Source organism: Petaurus breviceps, unplaced genomic scaffold (genome assembly GCF_028583685.1).
Source record: "Petaurus breviceps papuanus isolate PSGF00001 unplaced genomic scaffold, PetGlider_PUasm1.0 582, whole genome shotgun sequence".
NCBI classification, from domain to species: domain Eukaryota; kingdom Metazoa; phylum Chordata; class Mammalia; order Diprotodontia; family Petauridae; genus Petaurus; species Petaurus breviceps.
Window position 1 is genome coordinate 11,765,859 of NW_027186390.1, and position 18,811 is coordinate 11,784,669.

The 18,811-nt window shown below is 36.0% G+C and overlaps 1 protein-coding gene across 1 annotated transcript in view; it reads right to left on the minus strand.

Annotated features, from left to right (window-relative positions):
- EXOC2 (exocyst complex component 2) overlaps positions 1-18,811 on the minus strand; it is a 244,976-nt gene that overhangs the window by 178,597 nt on the left and 47,568 nt on the right. Inside the window, exon 4 of the mRNA XM_069103597.1 lies at positions 16,403-16,529. Within this exon, the coding sequence (XP_068959698.1) occupies positions 16,403-16,529 (127 nt within the window). The remainder of the gene's footprint in view (positions 1-16,402; positions 16,530-18,811) is intronic.

The window sequence follows — 18,811 nt, forward strand, 5'->3', positions numbered from 1 at the left end:
CCGGCGTCTCTTCGCCCCCCCCGTCCTGCGCCCCCCCGCCCCGCGCCCCCCCCCCCCGGGGCCCCCCCCCCCCCCCCCCCCCCCCCCCCCCCTTCAAAACGGATCAATCAAACCGGCCGAAAATGCGCCCCTTGAAAACTATTTTAAAGAATGGAATGGACCTCATTTCACAGATGAATGGAAATTCCTGATGAAGAAACTTCCACTATCAATGGGGGTTAGCATCTTCTCTGAAACTGATCATTTTAGAGAGCTTTCTGGATTCACTGACTTTCCCAAGGTCACACTGCTAGAATGTATCAAAGATAGGCCTTGAATTCAGGATTTCTCAGCTCTAATACCAGCTCTAGACACTATGCCATTCTGTCTCTCAGAAGATAAGGGAGATTATAAGAATCTCTATTTAAAGTATCTAAGTATACAATAATTGAGAAATACATATTTGTATAGGATAATAATTTTAAGAAAGTTATCAAAGTCATAACAGGCTATACATGCACCATCTCTTACCAATATTCTTAATATCTAGCAACATGATAAATTTTTAACTGCTAAAGTGGAAAAACTGTGTTGTATATCAGGCATTATGCTAGGTGCTGGAGATATAAAGACTAAAGAGGAACAATCCTTGCTATCAAGAAGCATACCTTCTATTGGGATTGGAAAGGACAATGAATAATAGTTATGGAGTTAAGTACATACAAAGTTTGTTTATCTTTGTTTTTGAGCAGACCTATGATTTCACAGGTATAAGGAACTCCAATAAAGGAAACTCCTTCTACCAATGTAGATTAACAAGTGTTCTACAGTTCATGGTCTTAAGAGAGTTGCCTTGGTGCAGTAAGAGGAAGATCACTCCCCAGGTTCACACAATCAGTAGTTGTCAGAAGTGGGACTTGAACCCAGGTCTTTCTAGCTCTGAAGTAAGTGCTCTATCTACTATGCAATGCTACAAAAAAAAAATACAAAGTAATTTCACAAGGGAAAGATTAAGGACAAATGAGATTTTGGAAAGTCCTCAGGTAAGAGGTAGTACCATGTAATAGGAAGCCATTGAAGATTTTTGAGGAAGAAGGTGTCATGGTCAGATCAATATTTTAGGAACATCGACTTGGCAACTATAAGAGAGATGGACTGAAGAGGTGAAGAAACTTAAAGTAGAGAGACCATTTGAGGGTTATTACAATAGTCCTGGTGAGAGGTGATTAAGGGCTCAATACTGATGATGGAAACCTGTGTTAAAGGAAAGAAGGGAAAGAAACATGAGAGATGCTAAGGTAGAACTGAAGATCCTTGACCAATGACCAGATATGGGGCTAAGGAAGAGAAGATTTATGGATGACTAAGTTTGTGAATTTAAGGGATGATGGAGTCAAGAAAAATGGGGCTGTTTGGAAGAGGGATGAATTTTGGGTGGAAATATAATGAGTTCTAGTCTGGATATGATGAATTTGAGATGCCTCTGAGACAACTGGGTGGAGATGTCTAAGAAGCAGTTGGTAACATGGGCCTGGTGTTCAAGAGAGAAATATTAGGGCTCAGCATATAAATTTGAGAGGTCAAAGAGAGAAGAGTATCTAGAACAGATCCTTGGGGGATGGCTACTTGTCACATATATTATAGAGGAGAGTCTTATTTTGATATGGTTTTGACAATAGATAACTTTTGAAGTCCACTCCTCTAATATTTTGTGATTCTATGATTTTTAAAAGCATTGAACAATAAAATGAATGTGTCAAGGGCAGAGACCTGAGGGATATTCACATTTAGATGAGTTAGGAAGAAAATGTACCAGCTGAGACAATGAATGAATAAAAAAGTATTTATTAAACTCTATATGCCAAGAATTGTACTAAGCACTGGAGATAAAAATGGAAAAGCAATAAAATCCCCACCCTTGAGGAATTTACATTTTAACTAGGAGACTTTATAAAGAGAAAACAGAGTTAGGAAGAAAATTAATAGGATCACAGAATATCCTTACTGAAAATTACTTTAGACATATTCTAGTCCAAGCCCTTCATTTTACAGATGAGGGAACTAAGATCTAGAAAAGTTAACTGTAAATAGTCACAAGCAAAGCCTGGACTTAAACCCAGGTCTCTTTACTCCAAAGCCTTTTTCTTTACTAGGTATAAACAGTGTGATAGATGCCAAGGGAAGAGAAAGTATCCAAAAGGAAGGAATGGTCAATAATGTCAAGTGCTTCAAAAGGTTCAAGGAGAATGAAGACTCAAAAAAGGTCACTGGATTGAGCAACTAAGGCATCAGTGGTGATCCCAGAAAGACTTGTTTTTGTAGAGTGACAGGGATAGAAGCCATGATGCAGAGGATAGAAAAATGATGGCATCAAATAGTCCTCTCTGTAAATTTAGCAGTAGAAATAAGACATTACAGGATAACAGCTTAAGGATATATAGTAGGGTCAAAGGAAGTATTAAATATATTTATATATATATTTTTATTTTTTAGTTTACATCACTCATTTCCACAAGATTTTGAGTTACAAATTTTCTCCCCATTTTTCCCCTACCTACCACCCCAAAACAGTTATCCCACTGAATATCCCCTCCCCCAATCTGCTCTCTCCTATATCTTCCCCCATCCCCCCTCTGACTGTTCAGTAGGGAATGGTGGATCTCTATGCCCCAGTGCCTGTATATCTTATTTCCCAGTTACATGTAAAATAACAAGAATAAGAATATATATATTTTAAACATTTGATTTTAAACCTTTGAATTCCAGATTCTTTCCCTACCTCCCTTGTCACCCACCCTTACTGGGAAGATAAGCAATTCAATATAGGTTGTACATGTGTAGCTACACAAAACATTTCCATAATGGATATATTGTGAAAGACTGACTATATTTCCCTCCATCTCATCCCACCCCTCACTTGTTCTATTCTCTACTTTGATCCTGTCCCTTTTCAAATATGGGTGCTTCCAACTCCCCCCCCCAGCCTGCCATCATCCCCCCTCTTATCCCCTTCCCCCTTACTCTCCTGTAGGGTGAGATACCCTATTTAGTGTCTATTTCATTCCCTCCCTAAGCCAAACTCATTGAGAATAAGGTTGACTCATTCCCTTTTGCCTTCCTGTTCTTCCCCTCCATTGTAACAGTTTTCCCTTGCCTTTTCTTTATGAGATAATTTACCCCCATTCTATCTCTCCCCATCTCCTCTCATTACATTCCTCTCTCACCTCTTAATTTCATCTTTTAAGTATCATTCCTTCCTATTTAACTGGTCCTGTACCCTCTATGTATAACTGTACACATATATACACATACTCATATATGTATTCATATGCCCATATACCCTCCTATATGGACATACACACACACACACATATACACACACATTTCTATTTCCTTCAACTATTCTCATACTGAGAAAAGTTTTATAAGTTACAATTATCATTTTTCCATGTAGGAATGTAAGTAGTTCAACTTTTATAAGTTCCTCATGATTTCTTTTCCCTCTTTACCTTCTCATGCTTCTCTTGCTTCTTTTATCTGAATGTCAGATTTTCTATTCAACTCTGGTTGTTTCATCAAGAATGCTTGGAAATCCTCTATTCCACTGAATGACCATATTTTCCCCTGAAACAGGATACTCAGTTTTGCTGGGTAGGTGATTCTTGGTTTTAATCCCAGCTCCTTTGGCCTCTGGAATATTATATTCCAAGCCCTTCGATCCCTCAGTGTAGAAGCTGCCATATCCTGTGTTATCCTGATTGTGTTTCCACAATATTCAAACTGTTTCTTCCTGGCTACTTGTAATATTTTCTCCTTGATCTGGGAACTCTGGAACCTGGTATAATATTCCTAGGAGTTTTCTTTTTGGGATCTTTTTCAGGAGGTGATTGGTGGATTCCTTCAACCTCTATTTTGCCCTCTGGTTCTAAAACATCAGGGCAATCTTCCTTGAGAATTTCTTGGAGGATGATTTCTAGGGTCTTTTTTTGATCATGGCTTTCAGGTAGTCCAGTAATTTCTAAATTATCTCTCCTGGATCTATTTTCCAGGTCAGTGGTTTTTTTTCAATGAGATATTTCACATTGCCTTCTATTCTTTCATTTGTTTGGATCTGTTTAACAGCATCTTGATTTCTCATAAAGTCATTAGCTTCCATTTGCTCCAATCTAATTCTGAAGGAATGATTCTCCTCAGTGAGCTTTTGAGATTCTTTTTCCATCTGGCAAATTAGGTTTTTTAAGGTATTCTTCTCCTCATTGCCTTTTTGAGCCTCTTTTGCCATTTGAGTTAGTCTGTTTTTTAAGGTGTTATTTTCTTCAGTCAGGTTGTTGACTCTCATTTTTTAATTTTCTTGCATCATTCTCATTTCTCTTCCCAGTTTTTCCTCCACTTTTCTTACTTGGTTTTCAAAATCCTTCTTAAGCTCCTCTATGGCCTGTAAGCAGCTTGTTCTTTTCTTGGAAGCTTCTGGTGCAGGAGTTCTGACTTTGCTGTCTTCCTTCTGTTTCATGCTTTGATCCTTTTTGTCCCTAAAAAAGGAATCCAGAGTCGGACCGCTGTGCTTTCCTTGCTTCCCTCATTTACTCCTGTTGCCACTCAATTACTTGACTTTTGAGCTTTTTGCCACAGTAGAACTCTGCTACCAGAGTGGGGAGCTTATCCCAAATAGCTGGGGTTTTCACAGCTGCTGGAGCTATTAGTTGGGTGCCTTCTCTGAAGTATCCACATGCTCTGGCAAACTGGTCACAAACCCAAGGACCTCCACCCTAGACTGCAATACAGATCCAAGCAGGTTAAAGTAAAAGCGATTACCCCTCAGACTGGTCACTTGTTCCCCCTACAATCTGCAGGCCAGGAGCTCTGAAGCAGTCACATGGCAGCAGCTGCACAGACATAGCGCCTCAGCCGCTTCTCCTAAAGGCCTGACTGCATTCCCGAACTCCAGGTTCACAAAGTCCACACTGCACTGACCTCTCACTTTGTCCTTAGCATGTATGGGTTGATAATTCTGGAAACTGCCACAGCTGCTGGTGATCTGAAGTCCCTCTAGCCAGCAGCTGGTTGTGGCCACCCTGAGGCTAAAACCTCTGGCTTGTGCGGGGCTGGGCTTGGCTCTACACACTGTGCTGGCCGCTTTCTGCTGGCCTGCCGGGCTGTCCTCAGAGGGAGGTTTGCTTCTCCGTGTCATTTTGTGGGTTCTGTAGCTCCAAAGTTTGTTCAGAGTCACCTTTTACATGAATTGGAGGAGGTGGAAGCAGGAGCCCCACAGAAGTCCTATTTCTACTCTGCCATCTTGACGTCACCCCCTTAAATATATTTTTTAAAGATAAAGGAGATCAGACAGTGGCAAAGGAACAAACAAAGAGGAAGATATTGAAGATGAGAGAGGCAATGAGTAACTGAGTAAGACCCTAGAGGAGATTGTAGAAGAGGGTATGGAAGGTAGAGAAGGGGTTAACAAGAGCCAGAGAAAGGATTTATCCAATTCCAGCAGTCATTACTGACTTTTCCTTAGTCAGACTTCAAAGAGTACTTAGCACCTCTCTTCTGAATGTGTTCTATTTTGTATTACAGTGTATGTATTCTCACAGACCACTACTACACCACTACTTTGTTTCATGAAGAACAAGTTTAAAATTTATATTTGTATTTCCAGTGTTCTCCATGCAGTAGACATTTAATGCAAGTTTATTACACTGAATCATTGTGCATACCATGTTGGCAGTGTGGTTCATCATGTATGCCAATTAACTGGCTAGGTGAATTTATTCCTCTTCTTTTTCTCTGAAGCCTCAATGCCTTTCTCCTACAAGACAGCCTTGCTTCTGTTCCTAGGCAAAAACTCATTTAGATTTACCCTTCCTATCAAGTCTCCATTTTTCTGTAGTGGATAACCCCAATCCAAAAACTCTGTTCCAGATATCCAAGCCACATCTGATGTTCTGCCCAATCATCTATGGGCTTGAGCAGCATCATATAGTAATCCTTCAAAACCTTTTGGTGGCTATTAAGCTCTCCTTCCTTCCCCCTCATCATACCCTTAATATTGGTCCCCTAATGAGATTTGGTTGTTGTCTGTCCTTTGTTTTTGAAGAGTACCACGGCATCAGGGAAATGATGACATGACTTGCAGTTGACTTTGATTTGAGTGAGAGAGGGCTGTGCAAGGTCACCAGCCTCCAGAACCATTTGGGTCCAGTAACCAGATATTCATCAGGATGACTGGAGATGACCCAGGATGCAGTGGGAAACCCTGGCCCTTTTAGGCATAGATCTTTTCACATACTGTAATGTAATGCCAAGGAAAGGCAACTTCCCAAGGTTCAGAATACCAGCATAGGTGCTCTCCATTTTATTCAGTGACAAACCAAGAACAGAGAAGGTCAAAAGATGACATCATTCAAAATACAGCATTTACTAAGCCTGATTAAATAATCTCCAAGTACTACCCCACCCCAGGACCTTCCAATCATTCAATCAATTACAAAGTCCCTGTTCTAAATACTACACAACCCCTAGGCTGTACCTTCATTTAGTCCATCACAAAGCCCCTCTTCTCAAATGGAGATTAGTTTCCAATCATAAGTAAAGTATATTCATTTGTTCAACCACAGAACATAAAAAGGTCAAAAGTTCCCCACCCCTGGATCACAACTGAATCTACCCCAGAGTTACATCAAGTTTAAGCACAGCACTTAATACCCAAATGGAGGTCTTTTCTTCATCTTGATGCGAGGCAAGTTCTCAGCAATCTTAGTTCCTGGAGAGACAAGGCTTAGCAAGGCCACAAGATACATTGCCAGGCCCTTCATTAATTCATCCTCTGTCTGTAGAACAGTCCTAGAACCCCTGAAAACATTAGCAAAACCCTCTCCCAGGATTTCTGTAAACATATAACAAGAAAATCCTTCTTCAGGGCTTCTGAACCAACAGAAAGGTTCCCAGACCCCTGCAACAACAGCACCGTCCTTCACCAGTGGACAGTATTCATTCTGTCTGAAGGACAGTCTCCAGACCCCTGCAACAACAGCACTGTCCTTCACCAGTGGACAGTATTCACTCTCTGTCTGCAGGACAGTCTCAGTAGCTCTGAACCAACAGAAAGGTTCCCAGACCCCTGCAACAACAGCACTGTCCTTCACCAGTGGACAGTATTCACTCTCTGTCTGCAGGACAGTCTCAGGAGCTCTTATCCAACAGCCAGGTTCCAGAACTTCTTCAACAAAAGGACTGTCTTTCACCAGTGGGCAAATCTGGCAAAACAACATCAAAACAGACAAAGTACCAGCAAAACAGCCATGTCTCCTCAGTCCTTGGCAGCTCAGGGGGCAGGTCTCAAAAGTCCAGGGCAATTCAAAGTGGCCCCCAGCAATTCTATCAGTCTCTCTCTCTGCCTCCACGAGGTGCTGCTTCCAAAAAGTTCTTCTGCCTCTCTCTTGTCTCTCCAAATCTACATCACCAGCTCCTCCCAGTTCAGGACTTTATTTTCACATCAACAAGCCCATCCCACAGGTGGGATTAACAAGCTCTGGGTTTTAACACAATCAGTTTGAAAACCAAGCCAATACAGGGGAATCTTTAATTGTCATTACTATCACACATACTCACTTAGAGTGAAGCAACACCCATTCAGTGAATAGACCTCTTTAAGAAGTAAGTCAAGGAATGGCCACTTTAATTAGAAAAAAAGAAAAAAAAATCAAGCTGGGAGGGGAAGACCCTCAGGTTGCTGTTCAATCTCAGTACAAACTAAAAATACCTTAATCAAAACGAACAGAATTTTGAGTCTACCAATGGGCCATTCAGTCAACCTTCCTTTTAAGCAAAAGCATCAAAAGAGTGTTTTAAAACTTATCTCATACTCTGTTTTGTTTATTTTTTGTTCACGTCTAGAGCTGTGCTTTTTAAGAGCTGAAAGGGAAGCTAAGAGAGAATTGCTATTACTTATAGTAGTGTTATTTTCTACTATGTTTCATTGCCAACATGGAGTATGTTACCTAATGAGTTAAATTAACATTTGGTAGCTGGCCTGGGAATATCACAGCAAGTTAAAACACCATTTTTATGGGAGTTTCAGACAATAAGATGATTTAATTTTTGCAATAGAATTTGTTTGTGAGCTGGGGTGAGGGGGAAAAGAAGACTAGACTTTCTTGTCTGATGTCACAAATAAAAATAGGAATGTAAAAGAAAAACTACATCCTTTTGTCTGACTATTTTTAAATGAAGGCATTATCTTATATTATACTGTGTTTTTATTTTGATTTTTAAAGACAGTTACTGCAAAAATACTGCCCATGAAATGAGAAAATATTTTATTGGGAATAGGCAATGTATTTCTGAATGGTAAAGTAGCATAAAACTGCCATAAAGTGAAAGCATTTTATCAATACAATTAGCTAAGCATAAAAACTAACAATGTAATATTAAATAAAAATATTTCTAGTATTTCAGAACTTCTTAGAGTAGGCAGAAATATGCCCTATGGCAAGGGAGCAAGATAGATAACTAGGAGCATTTCACAGTGTTTTAAACCCCTAAATCAAGCCAACCTTTCATCTTGCTTCACCAAAGCACTGGTGTCTAGATCTTCTTAATCAGCATTTCATGACTCAGGAATATATTCTCTTCACAGACTTTTTTTGCTTATCAACAAACATTTCTGAGAGGAGGAGTAGTTTTCCTTTTCAGAAATATATTTTGCTCTGGATTCCACATGTTGGTTCTGATACTTTATTTAGTAACAAAAACTTGTCTCATTTGAAATTATTTTTTCTTCCATTTATTTGTATACCATTTCTGTAGGTAAGAATAGGGAAGTGATAGCATAGAGAAATTAGGACCAAATCAAGTTTAGATTTGACCTACAACAAACTGATACTTCACTATAAACCTAGAAAATTCTTAATTTCTTGTTATGAAACAGATTGCATCAATTTTGACTTATTTAATGTTTGAAACATAATTGGTACTAGAAAACATTATATAATTTTGAAATTAACAGAGGATAGAGTAGAAAATATCTTTGACCTAATTCCTTTATGACTGTCACCAGATGTCACCAACTGTCATAACACCTCATCAAAACAGAATTTTGTTATCAAAATCTCACTGAATGGAACTCAAATCTGAAGTCACAAAGTAAACAAATATACAAAAAGTCCCTGAAGAGTCAAAATTGATTTTTTATAATGTTCATGCCAATGTACTTCACTGAAAGGAGAGAACCTCAGGTGTTCACTCAGAACCTATTTTCTCTTATTTTCCTCACAATCCTAACAAAGTTGTCTGGTTTCCAAGATTGCAACAGATTAGAAATAGCAAATGAAAGAAAATGGGCTACTATCAGCAGGCACACTGATAGCAGTGAGAAGTGATAACTTGCAGCAAGGGAGGACATGGACACACACACACACATGACTCTATAACAAGACAGTGAATTCAAAAAGCATGACAACAAAAACTATTTGGTATAATGGAGATAGCACTATTTTACTGCAACAGACCCTGGAAGCATCATTATATTATAGCATATTACAACTGATATATATTACGAAAACCTGAGGGACCAAACCAAAATTAAATTATGTTGCATATGCTTTTTTAAGAAGTCAAGGAACTATATGATTAAGTTTAGAATGGTTTTAAGCAAACATGGTTATCTTCATAAGTCTTGGTTATTAAAGAGGAAAAAAAATGCTCTTTGGAAAAATTAATTATGGAAAACCAAAAGTTTAGTGTACTATATAATTATAATTCATCCTGTAATACATTCCACTTAAAATCACATATATTTCTTAAGAATAAATAAGTAAACATTTATTAAATATCTACTATATCCCAGAAACTTTGCTAGGCACTGGGGATGAAAAGACAAAAAAAAAAAACAAAACCTAAAGCAGTTCTTGCCCTTAAGGAGCTTATTTTTGTATATTCAATTGGGAGAGACAACATATACATACAGAAACATATACAAAATAAATACAAGGTAAATTCTACAGTAGGAGGCACTAGCAGCCAAAAGGAATAGGAAAGGCCTCACAGTGAAGGTAGCACGTGTTCAATTCAAAAGAAACTAGGGATTCTTAAGAGGTTGAGGTAAGGAGAGAATGTATTCCAAGCAAGGGAGAACTATTTGTTAGATATTCAGTTGGGGCAGAAATAATTTATATAAAACAAGTTATTATTTATAATAAATCAAACAAAAATATACTTAAGTCCTTATCTTCTAAGACTGAATCCTAAGTTGATTCCACAGTATTTTTCTACCAAAAATTCTAAGTTTTTTTCTAGAAATGTTGCCTTAGCTTCACAATGTTCTTTTCAGACAGGGAAAGGCAGACACTATCAACATTATTTTAAAAGATGGTGAAATAAAAGTGTCATTATGTGAATTACCCATAATCATACTATAAATCAAAAAGCAACCTTAAAGAGAAATCAGATATGCTCCCAGTCTGAAAAAATGCAACAATGTGCTCTTAGTAGTAATGGTCTGTCCCCTCCCTTTCTGTTTCCATTGTCCTAATAGTTCTGGTTTCCATAACCTGTTGCCTCAACAACCCTCAAACAAGACTCTGGTTTTTGGTCTTTCCCTTTACCAATTCATCCTTTACATCCATGCTGACTTAATCTACCTAATATACAATTCTGTTGCATTTTCCAGCTTAATCAACATCTACTGGCTCCCACTTAGACAGTAAAATACATACTGCCTTCTCTGGCATTATAGGCCAGAGAAAATCATACTATTATTCTTCTTCAAACAGTATACATTTTAGCTAAACCATACTACTAACTTTAGACACATCTTGCCCTCCCTTCTCCCTTTCTCTGTGATCCAGAGGACAGGAAAGAAATAAGATGGTAGTCTGACAAAGTATAAAAGACAGAGAGGTTAGATGGGCCTGCTTCTCTTTCTTTCTCTCTCTCTCTTTCTTCCTTTTTCTTTCTTGCCTTATTGATAAGAAAGATCTGAGAATATCTTTGGCCAAAGGTGAAGGAACAAATAGAGATGGATAAAAGGGATGAAATGATTAATAAAATAATGAAGTTGAAGTGACAAGATCAAGGGAAAGGGATTAATACTAGCAATAAGAACTACCTCATTTTTAAAAAAGGAAAGTATAAGTGAAGGTCTAGGAAGGCTAGAGAACTAAAAAAATTAAAAATCACTCAATAATGCCTACAATGTGCCAAGTATTGTGCTAGCAATACAAATAAAATATCAAAGATAGTCTCTACCCTCAAGAAGTTTACATCCTAATGGAAAAGACAACAGCCATAGGGGAGTGCTGATCAGGGAGACCTACTTTGGTACAGGATTAATCTTCAGGGGATGATGGATGTGGTGACAGGCAAATAGAATAACACATTTCATCCAGAAATAATGGTGAAGTGATCTGAATATAGTTAGGAAACGGCCAAAGTAACATGAGCTGCTCCCTTCCCCCACAAAAAATAAAATAAAAAACCCAAAAAGCAAAAAACTAGAGAATTCTAGCTATGTTTTTGTAGTGAATTAAGTTTTTCACTTGGATGATAAGTAAGATAATAAAACAGAATGACTACAAGATGTTTTCACTAGAGGGCAGAAAAAGATGTATTTTGACAATGTTCCTAATTTGATAGGGTACATGACAAATCAACAAATCCTAAACTGGAGACTGCAGACCACTGGAAAGCTGTGGAGTTACTATAAAGAATCTAGCAAGAAGTATAATTATGTATTTTCTTAAACAACTGTTACTTAGAGTACAATAGCTATTTTTGTGGGATCCATGGAACTCCCTAATATTAGTAAGGAGTCCTCATATCTAAAAATAATGGAAATCATAGGGACAAATCTTAAAATAGCATGAATCAGAATATCTAGATTTCTCAATTTGAATCGTCTGAAAAAGGGTTTAAAAGTTTGGTAAAAAATAGATGCAAAGATTTCACAAGCAATGTTAAAGTATTTGATAATTTACTATGATTTAGCTTGTCTATTTTTCCAAAACTGCTGCTATAATTCTGAGTTAATGTCAAATTTAGACAAACATATCTATTAAATTCCCACAAAAATATCTTTTTAATGATCCAAGAAACATAATTTCTTGCCCTCAATTTGTTCCTCCCTCCTCTACTGTCTTGTCCCCTTCATATGCTTCCACTCCCTCCCCCATATAATGATATTTATTCCATTAGGTGGCAGTATAACCTCAGTCTTTAAGTCTCTTAATGCTTTTAGAATCTGGTCACGAGAAGATCCAAGCATCTGTGCTGAGTATAGGGATATACTATAGAACAATCTGGAATGCATTTAATATGTCAGCATTTACTTCCATGTTTGAGACTTATCTATAGTAGCTGCCTATGCAGCACATAAAATACCAAACAACACTGTGAGTACAGTTCTAACCACAAAGCAAAAAGGGAGGTCAGTCTGCAGTTGCCTTGCTTTGGGTTGGAGCTGTGGAGAAAGGTTTCATAATTAGGCAGATGTTAAGATAAAACACACAGTGAACATTCACTTATGTTGAATGTTTTGTGTGTGTACATGTATATATGTATATATATATATATATATATATATATCTTCATATATATTCTAAAATGTTAAGTCACTGTCAAGTTTTGATAAAAACTTTTTCACTGTTTTATGAACTCAAAATTTTTAATCTTATTCCTTACATAGACTGGTTTAAAGATCTGGGCAATAAAGTACAACCAATCTTATAAACCACAATTCCTGTAAAATTTCTAAAAAGTGTCTTTAGCAAGGGCAACAGACTTTTCCACATCATATTAATAATGTTTATATGGCTTCCTTTCCTCCTCTAAATTCTAGTCTACCTCCTATTTAAAAAACAGGAAGTCTGAATTTCTACAACACAACAAATATACCATTTTTTAGGGGAAAAAAACAAAAACAACTCTGGTTCAGCAAGCACTTGAAAAAAATGGAATAGTGGAGTTCAGTATTCCCAGATGATAAATTCACAAAGGTTATCAGAAATCATAAGAAAAATAATAGGAAATAGTAGCTTTTTGGTTCCCCTAAAAGTTTTTTGATCCTCTAACGACCAATGTTACTAAAACTTAGCCTAGCTAAGAAACATAAGATGAATTTTATTATATAATTTATATAAGGCAACTCTACCATATCTTCTAAGACTCTGAAGCAAATTATAAATTTAACCTAATTTTAGCCTTTTATCTTCTTCAGCTTAATACATTTGTCACCATCACAATCTAAGCAATACATACACACACACATCTTTGTGACAATCAGCATAATAAATCAGAAATATAGACTTTTTACAAGCAAATTGTAGTCTCTGTTCAAAGTTAAGGGTTTTTTTCTTTTAACAATTAGTAACATTTTTATAAGTATCAAGGCACCATGTGTGCAAAAACAGCAGTTAAAGCTTTAGGAATATGAAGGACTTAACAGTGAAAGGAGGCCAATAAATACCAGTTGTTAAACTTGTGGGTTGAAAGACGACAGCATGCATGCTGGGTACACCAATAAAATATTTATTAAACTCTGACTCATACTAAAAGGCAACAAGGAAACTGTAGTCTGCAACTCTCACTTTCTTTTTCATTTTCAGATGGGTTGGCCACAAAACTGTGTGACACCTCATTGTTCCACATTGTACTTTTGACTGTCATCTGTAGAAAATTTCCATAAACATTCACATTGCAATTATTGGGGGCTGATTCATCTACTTTCCAGAGGCGGTCCCACCACTTTAATCTGGTAATTTATCATAAGCCTATTAAGCACTTTATTACAAGTACCCACTTTGCTTACACCATAATTCTCCAAACCTTTTCAATTAATATGTTTCAACAAGCAATATGATTAAAACCCAGTTATTCCACCACTGATGATGTATGGAAAAATAAAAATAGATTATCTCCATACTTTCAACTAGTCAAAAGCAATCACAAATGATATTCTACTTAGAAAACTTCAAGGTATTTGAAAGAGTAAAACGAAAGCAGTCTCTGGGAAAAAAAAATCTGAATATATTCATCAATTCTCTAACAAGTCTGAAACTTTCACTTTATTAAGTGACCTCAGTGAAATAAAACCATAGGTCCATATTTTAACACTGCCTTAACCATTTTCTATTTCTTTAAAATAAATTCTCCTCTTTTAGACCAAGGCTTAAACAATCAAAATTCTGAGCAGATTTCTTAGATGTAGTATTTTTAAAAATAGGAAATTGAAAATAAATTGCTTTTGCCAAGATGCCAATAGACCTCTTCAGTGTCTATACTCACTTCCTGTCCTCATTTTAATTTTCTTGTTTTCTGACCTCTTTTTCTCCATTCCCTCACCCAGTTTTCTCCCTTAAATAGTTCCAAAGAAGAGATTCTTGGTCTTCTTCCAATGATGACTATTACCCACATTTGTAACAGCTTTAAAGAGATATCATTTGCTAATTCTCTCCCTTTCAATAAATTTACATTTCCCTAGATTTAATAAGTATGTATGTAATATATATTAATACTAATATATGATTTTAATATTTATTTAGATATTCAAATTTTCCTAGAAGGCAGAGCAAGGAATAGTGTGTACATAAGAGTGGCAAAAAGGAGAGTAAGAAGATAAAGAAAAAAAAGTAGAGGCTTTTATTTGCCCCCAATCACTGGTTATCCCTAACCAAGAGGTACTTTAACCATCAATGGATCTTACTAGGATTCACTTTGGGAAACTACTGATGGGGGATAAAGCCAGATGAATACCCCAGAATGACTCTAAGAACTAATGGAGTCCCCTGGAAACAACAATAAGAACTGAAGGGGCAAGAAACCATAAGTGAAATAGACATGAGCCTAGTCAGGAGTAAGACAGAGAGAAAGCCATAAATCTAAAGAGACCTTACTCCAGGTTTCTGAAGAATGGCAATCCTGGATACCAAATTCCAAAGTCTAAAACTTCAATCAATGTGCCTAAAAAAAGTCAATGTCAACCTAAACTTACCCCTTTATCACAAGAGTTCCCATCAGAAGATAACTAAGGAGCTTTGTCAATCTGTAATTTATACTCCCAATGAAAGCTTTGGAAAGAATCATGCCATTTTGCATAGCATATTTTCCACAGTCAACTGATGCAGGATGAGTAATTCAAGTCCCTTTCAATCAACATTTCTTGTTATCCATATGGTATGGGGTACTATGATTATACTTGGGGGCTTATTTTTCTAATTATGATTATTGCTTTCTTCAAGGCTCTTTCTAACTTTAAGTTCTCAATTCACTTCTAAAAGGCTCTTCAAAGAGATCACTCAGGACCAAGATGGTATAGAGGAAAGAAGAGTAAGCTAGGACTTAGAAGACTTGAATTCTGGCTGTAGTTCCACCACTTGCTATATGACTTTAGGGAAGTAACAAGCTTCTTGCTTTTGGAATATGGAAGTTAGGTTAGAGGGGATGAGATCTCTTCCAGTTCTAAGATTCAACTTCTATATCTATAATTAAAATAACTCTCTTAAAACTTCTCCAAAGCATAATGAAACCCAGGTCAATCCATGATGAAATGGCTGACTTTTAATATAAGGATCACTATAATGAAGCACAGAGCATTAATAAGACACCCTATGGAGGATTTACAGGATGACATGAACAAGTAGGCATGACTGGGTTCTAATTTGTATGCTGGATAGTCACCACATTGAAGAATACACACTAACAAAGTATAGATGGGTCAAGTATGTGTTGAGCATTAACACTTTATTAGAATAAAGGAAGGAAGTTGGGTTCTAAAGTAAAAATCAGATGTAGTCTCTACATCAGAGGAACGGATTTTAAATTAAAAAGATGAGTATAATGACAATATGAGCTGTTAAACTGAAATGGAAGATATAAATAAGAGAAACTGCCTTCCAAAAATGGAATTGTTTAGAATAGTTCTGGAAATTAAAGGTTAGGAGGGTTCTCAGAGTATCTCTTTGCTTAGAGCCAAAAATCAGTGATAAGATGACCTTTAAAGATTCATTCTGACCATAAGGTTTTATAATATTTGTTAGAAAATCAAATGAGCAAGAAGAAAATTGATTTTGTATTTAAAATCTTTCACCAATTGTTTAAGCTTAACCTAAGTAATGAATAATATTAAAGCACTTTCACATCTAAAATGGTAGGGATTAAACTTTCAGGTCACTTATTGGTTCTCAAAACATAAACATGAAAAAGCTAAAAGGAATAGGCAGTTAGTCTTTGCCTGAAATATTAACTTATCAGGATGTTTACATGAAAAAAAGCCACTAGGTTTTATGAACAGTACTTAGTTTTTACTAGAAAGAAATACAATATAACAAACTGTATTTTGGGGTATTTTTTGTTTGTTTTTCTTTCTTCACATTAAGTACATTCATTTTAAAAGTAACAAATAAACAAATAAGTGAATGTATTTGGTACTCACTTTTCAATCTCAATGCCAAGGGGATTAGCAGGACGTAAGGACAAGGGAGGAATTCCTTTATTCCTGTCAGTGCGCATATCATAATAATTCATTTCATCAACCCAGACAGCAGACTGATCCAAGATACCTAGAGAAAACAAAGCACATATCCTTAATAAAATAAAGATTATCAATAGATTTTCTAGTTCTTGCTATTCTAATTTTTTAAAGCCCACATGTAAAATGTGTACTGAAGTAATAGTAATATTGAGGAAATTTAAGAACAAAATACAATTATGACTAATTATCTAATCAAGGCAGCCTAAAAGCTTTCAATACCTTACAATTCATTTCTTCACTTAACACTTTTCAAAAGACAAGAAAAATTAAAATTCCTGTGGAAAAGTTATCTTAAAAGCAATATACCTTACCAAAAAAAAAAAAAAGACTTTTACTCACTAGGTTCTACACTAAAAAAATTCCCTACACCAAAATATACTGCCGTATCAAATATGATAGCTCAGATAGATAAGTTTAGAAAGTCAATAATTAACATGAATTACAGTGACATGAGACAGTCCTATTGTGCTACTTGAGTATTTTGGATTTGTTCTAGCTTTGTAAAATATTGCTAAGAAAGATTTAGGTATGTGCAGCTGACTTAAGAATACCTCAAAAGTTTTAATCCAATAAGAAGTTTTAAGTTTATGATGCTAGCTAGTGATCCATAATATAAACAGTTTTTAAGTTTTAATTTTCTGAATTTGTAAACCATGTTAGAAGCAGACAAGTTATGCTTTTCCTAAGAACGAAAAATGAAGTTGCATAAATATATTTTTGAGAAGGTGAACTGCATTTTTTCATTCTTTTTTCATGTAAACTTATTTTTTTTCCCATGAATAGTGTAGCAAATTGACAAGGATAATAAATTTACAACTATGAAGTGAATCAATTTCCCTCCACCTCTAATTTATAAATGAGGAAACTAAGATCCATAGATGTTAAGTGATTTGCCAAATATAACACAAGTAGTAAGGAGTAGAGTGAGACTTTAATGTGCTTTGTAAAGCTTAGAGTAGAGTGAGACTTTAATGTGCTTTGTAAAGCCTAAAGTTTTCAATGTCTGCTATTGCTATAATTTTTATAATTATGGTTAAAAGCTGACAACATAAAAGTGGTCAACAAGACACCACAGCAACATGACTTGCTGTTTATCTGTATATTACTGTCATCAGTACTGCCAACACAGTTGCAGTAGTATTCTACTTTTTTAAAGGACAGATGTAGATGACACCAGAAAAATCTTTCTCTTCTTTGATGAGGTAAAATGTTGCTTTGGATCACATAAAGAAACTAAAGGGCCACAAAGTTCAGTTTGTTACCAGAGCTAGTTTTGAGACTCCTCTGGAAGTGAATGAGAAAAGAATCTAATACAGAACATCTGTGGCTATTGTGACACTCAATATTTGGGGGGGGGGGCCCACGGGAATGAAAAGTAGAGATGAAAATAACATTGATAATACTGAATTCAATAAAGAAGCAAAGGAATTTAAGTTTAAGAAGGTTTAAAAATAAGTGAGTCAGTTTGAGGGCACATGTTAGCTGTTCCTTTAAAAAAATTTCAAAATTAAACCCCTAATCACTTTGGTTAACTTGGCTAATCAAGTGAGTTTAAATTTTGATCCAGTAAACGCTTTGATTAAGACACAAATTCACTGCAAAATAATATCTTCCACTATATGTTCAGGTTATTTATTGTTTCATTCAGAGTGCTTTGAAATAAAAGATGATAATATTGTTACTTATAGATATATGAACATAAAACAGCTCTGGATTATGTCATATTTCTTTAAGTTACTTCATGTATTACCAAAACCCAAATCTAAGAGGGAAGAGAATGAATCGAGGGGTCTGAAATAATGTCTCTGGAGGTAACACAAGAAGTTTCTACTTTTCTTTTGTAATTTTTTAGTTAAAAAAGAAATGAAAGAAGGAAAGAAAGAAGGAAGGAATGAAGAAGAGAAGGAGAGAAGAAACAAAGAAATAGGGAAGGAAATAGAAAGAAAAGAAAATAGAGTCACATATAATTTGCATATATTTGGATTACATGTGAAAATTTCTTTTATATTTTTTTGGAGGGATGAAAAAAAAATTATGCAATTCATTTTACCAAATTAGTAGCTAAACCTCTTTGAGAAGAGCATCTAAATGAACAATTTTGCAAAAATGATTTAGGTTCTAAAAAATCACAAGTGTAAAACCAACTTTTTTTTTTTGCTTTTTGAAGTGGGAAGGCAGGGCAATTGGGGTTAAGTGACTTGTCCAAGGTCACATGTCTAGTGTTAAGTGTCTGAGGTTAAATTTGAATTCAGGTCCTCCTGACTCCAGGGCTGGTGCTCTATTCACTGCAACAGCTAGCCACCCATCTAA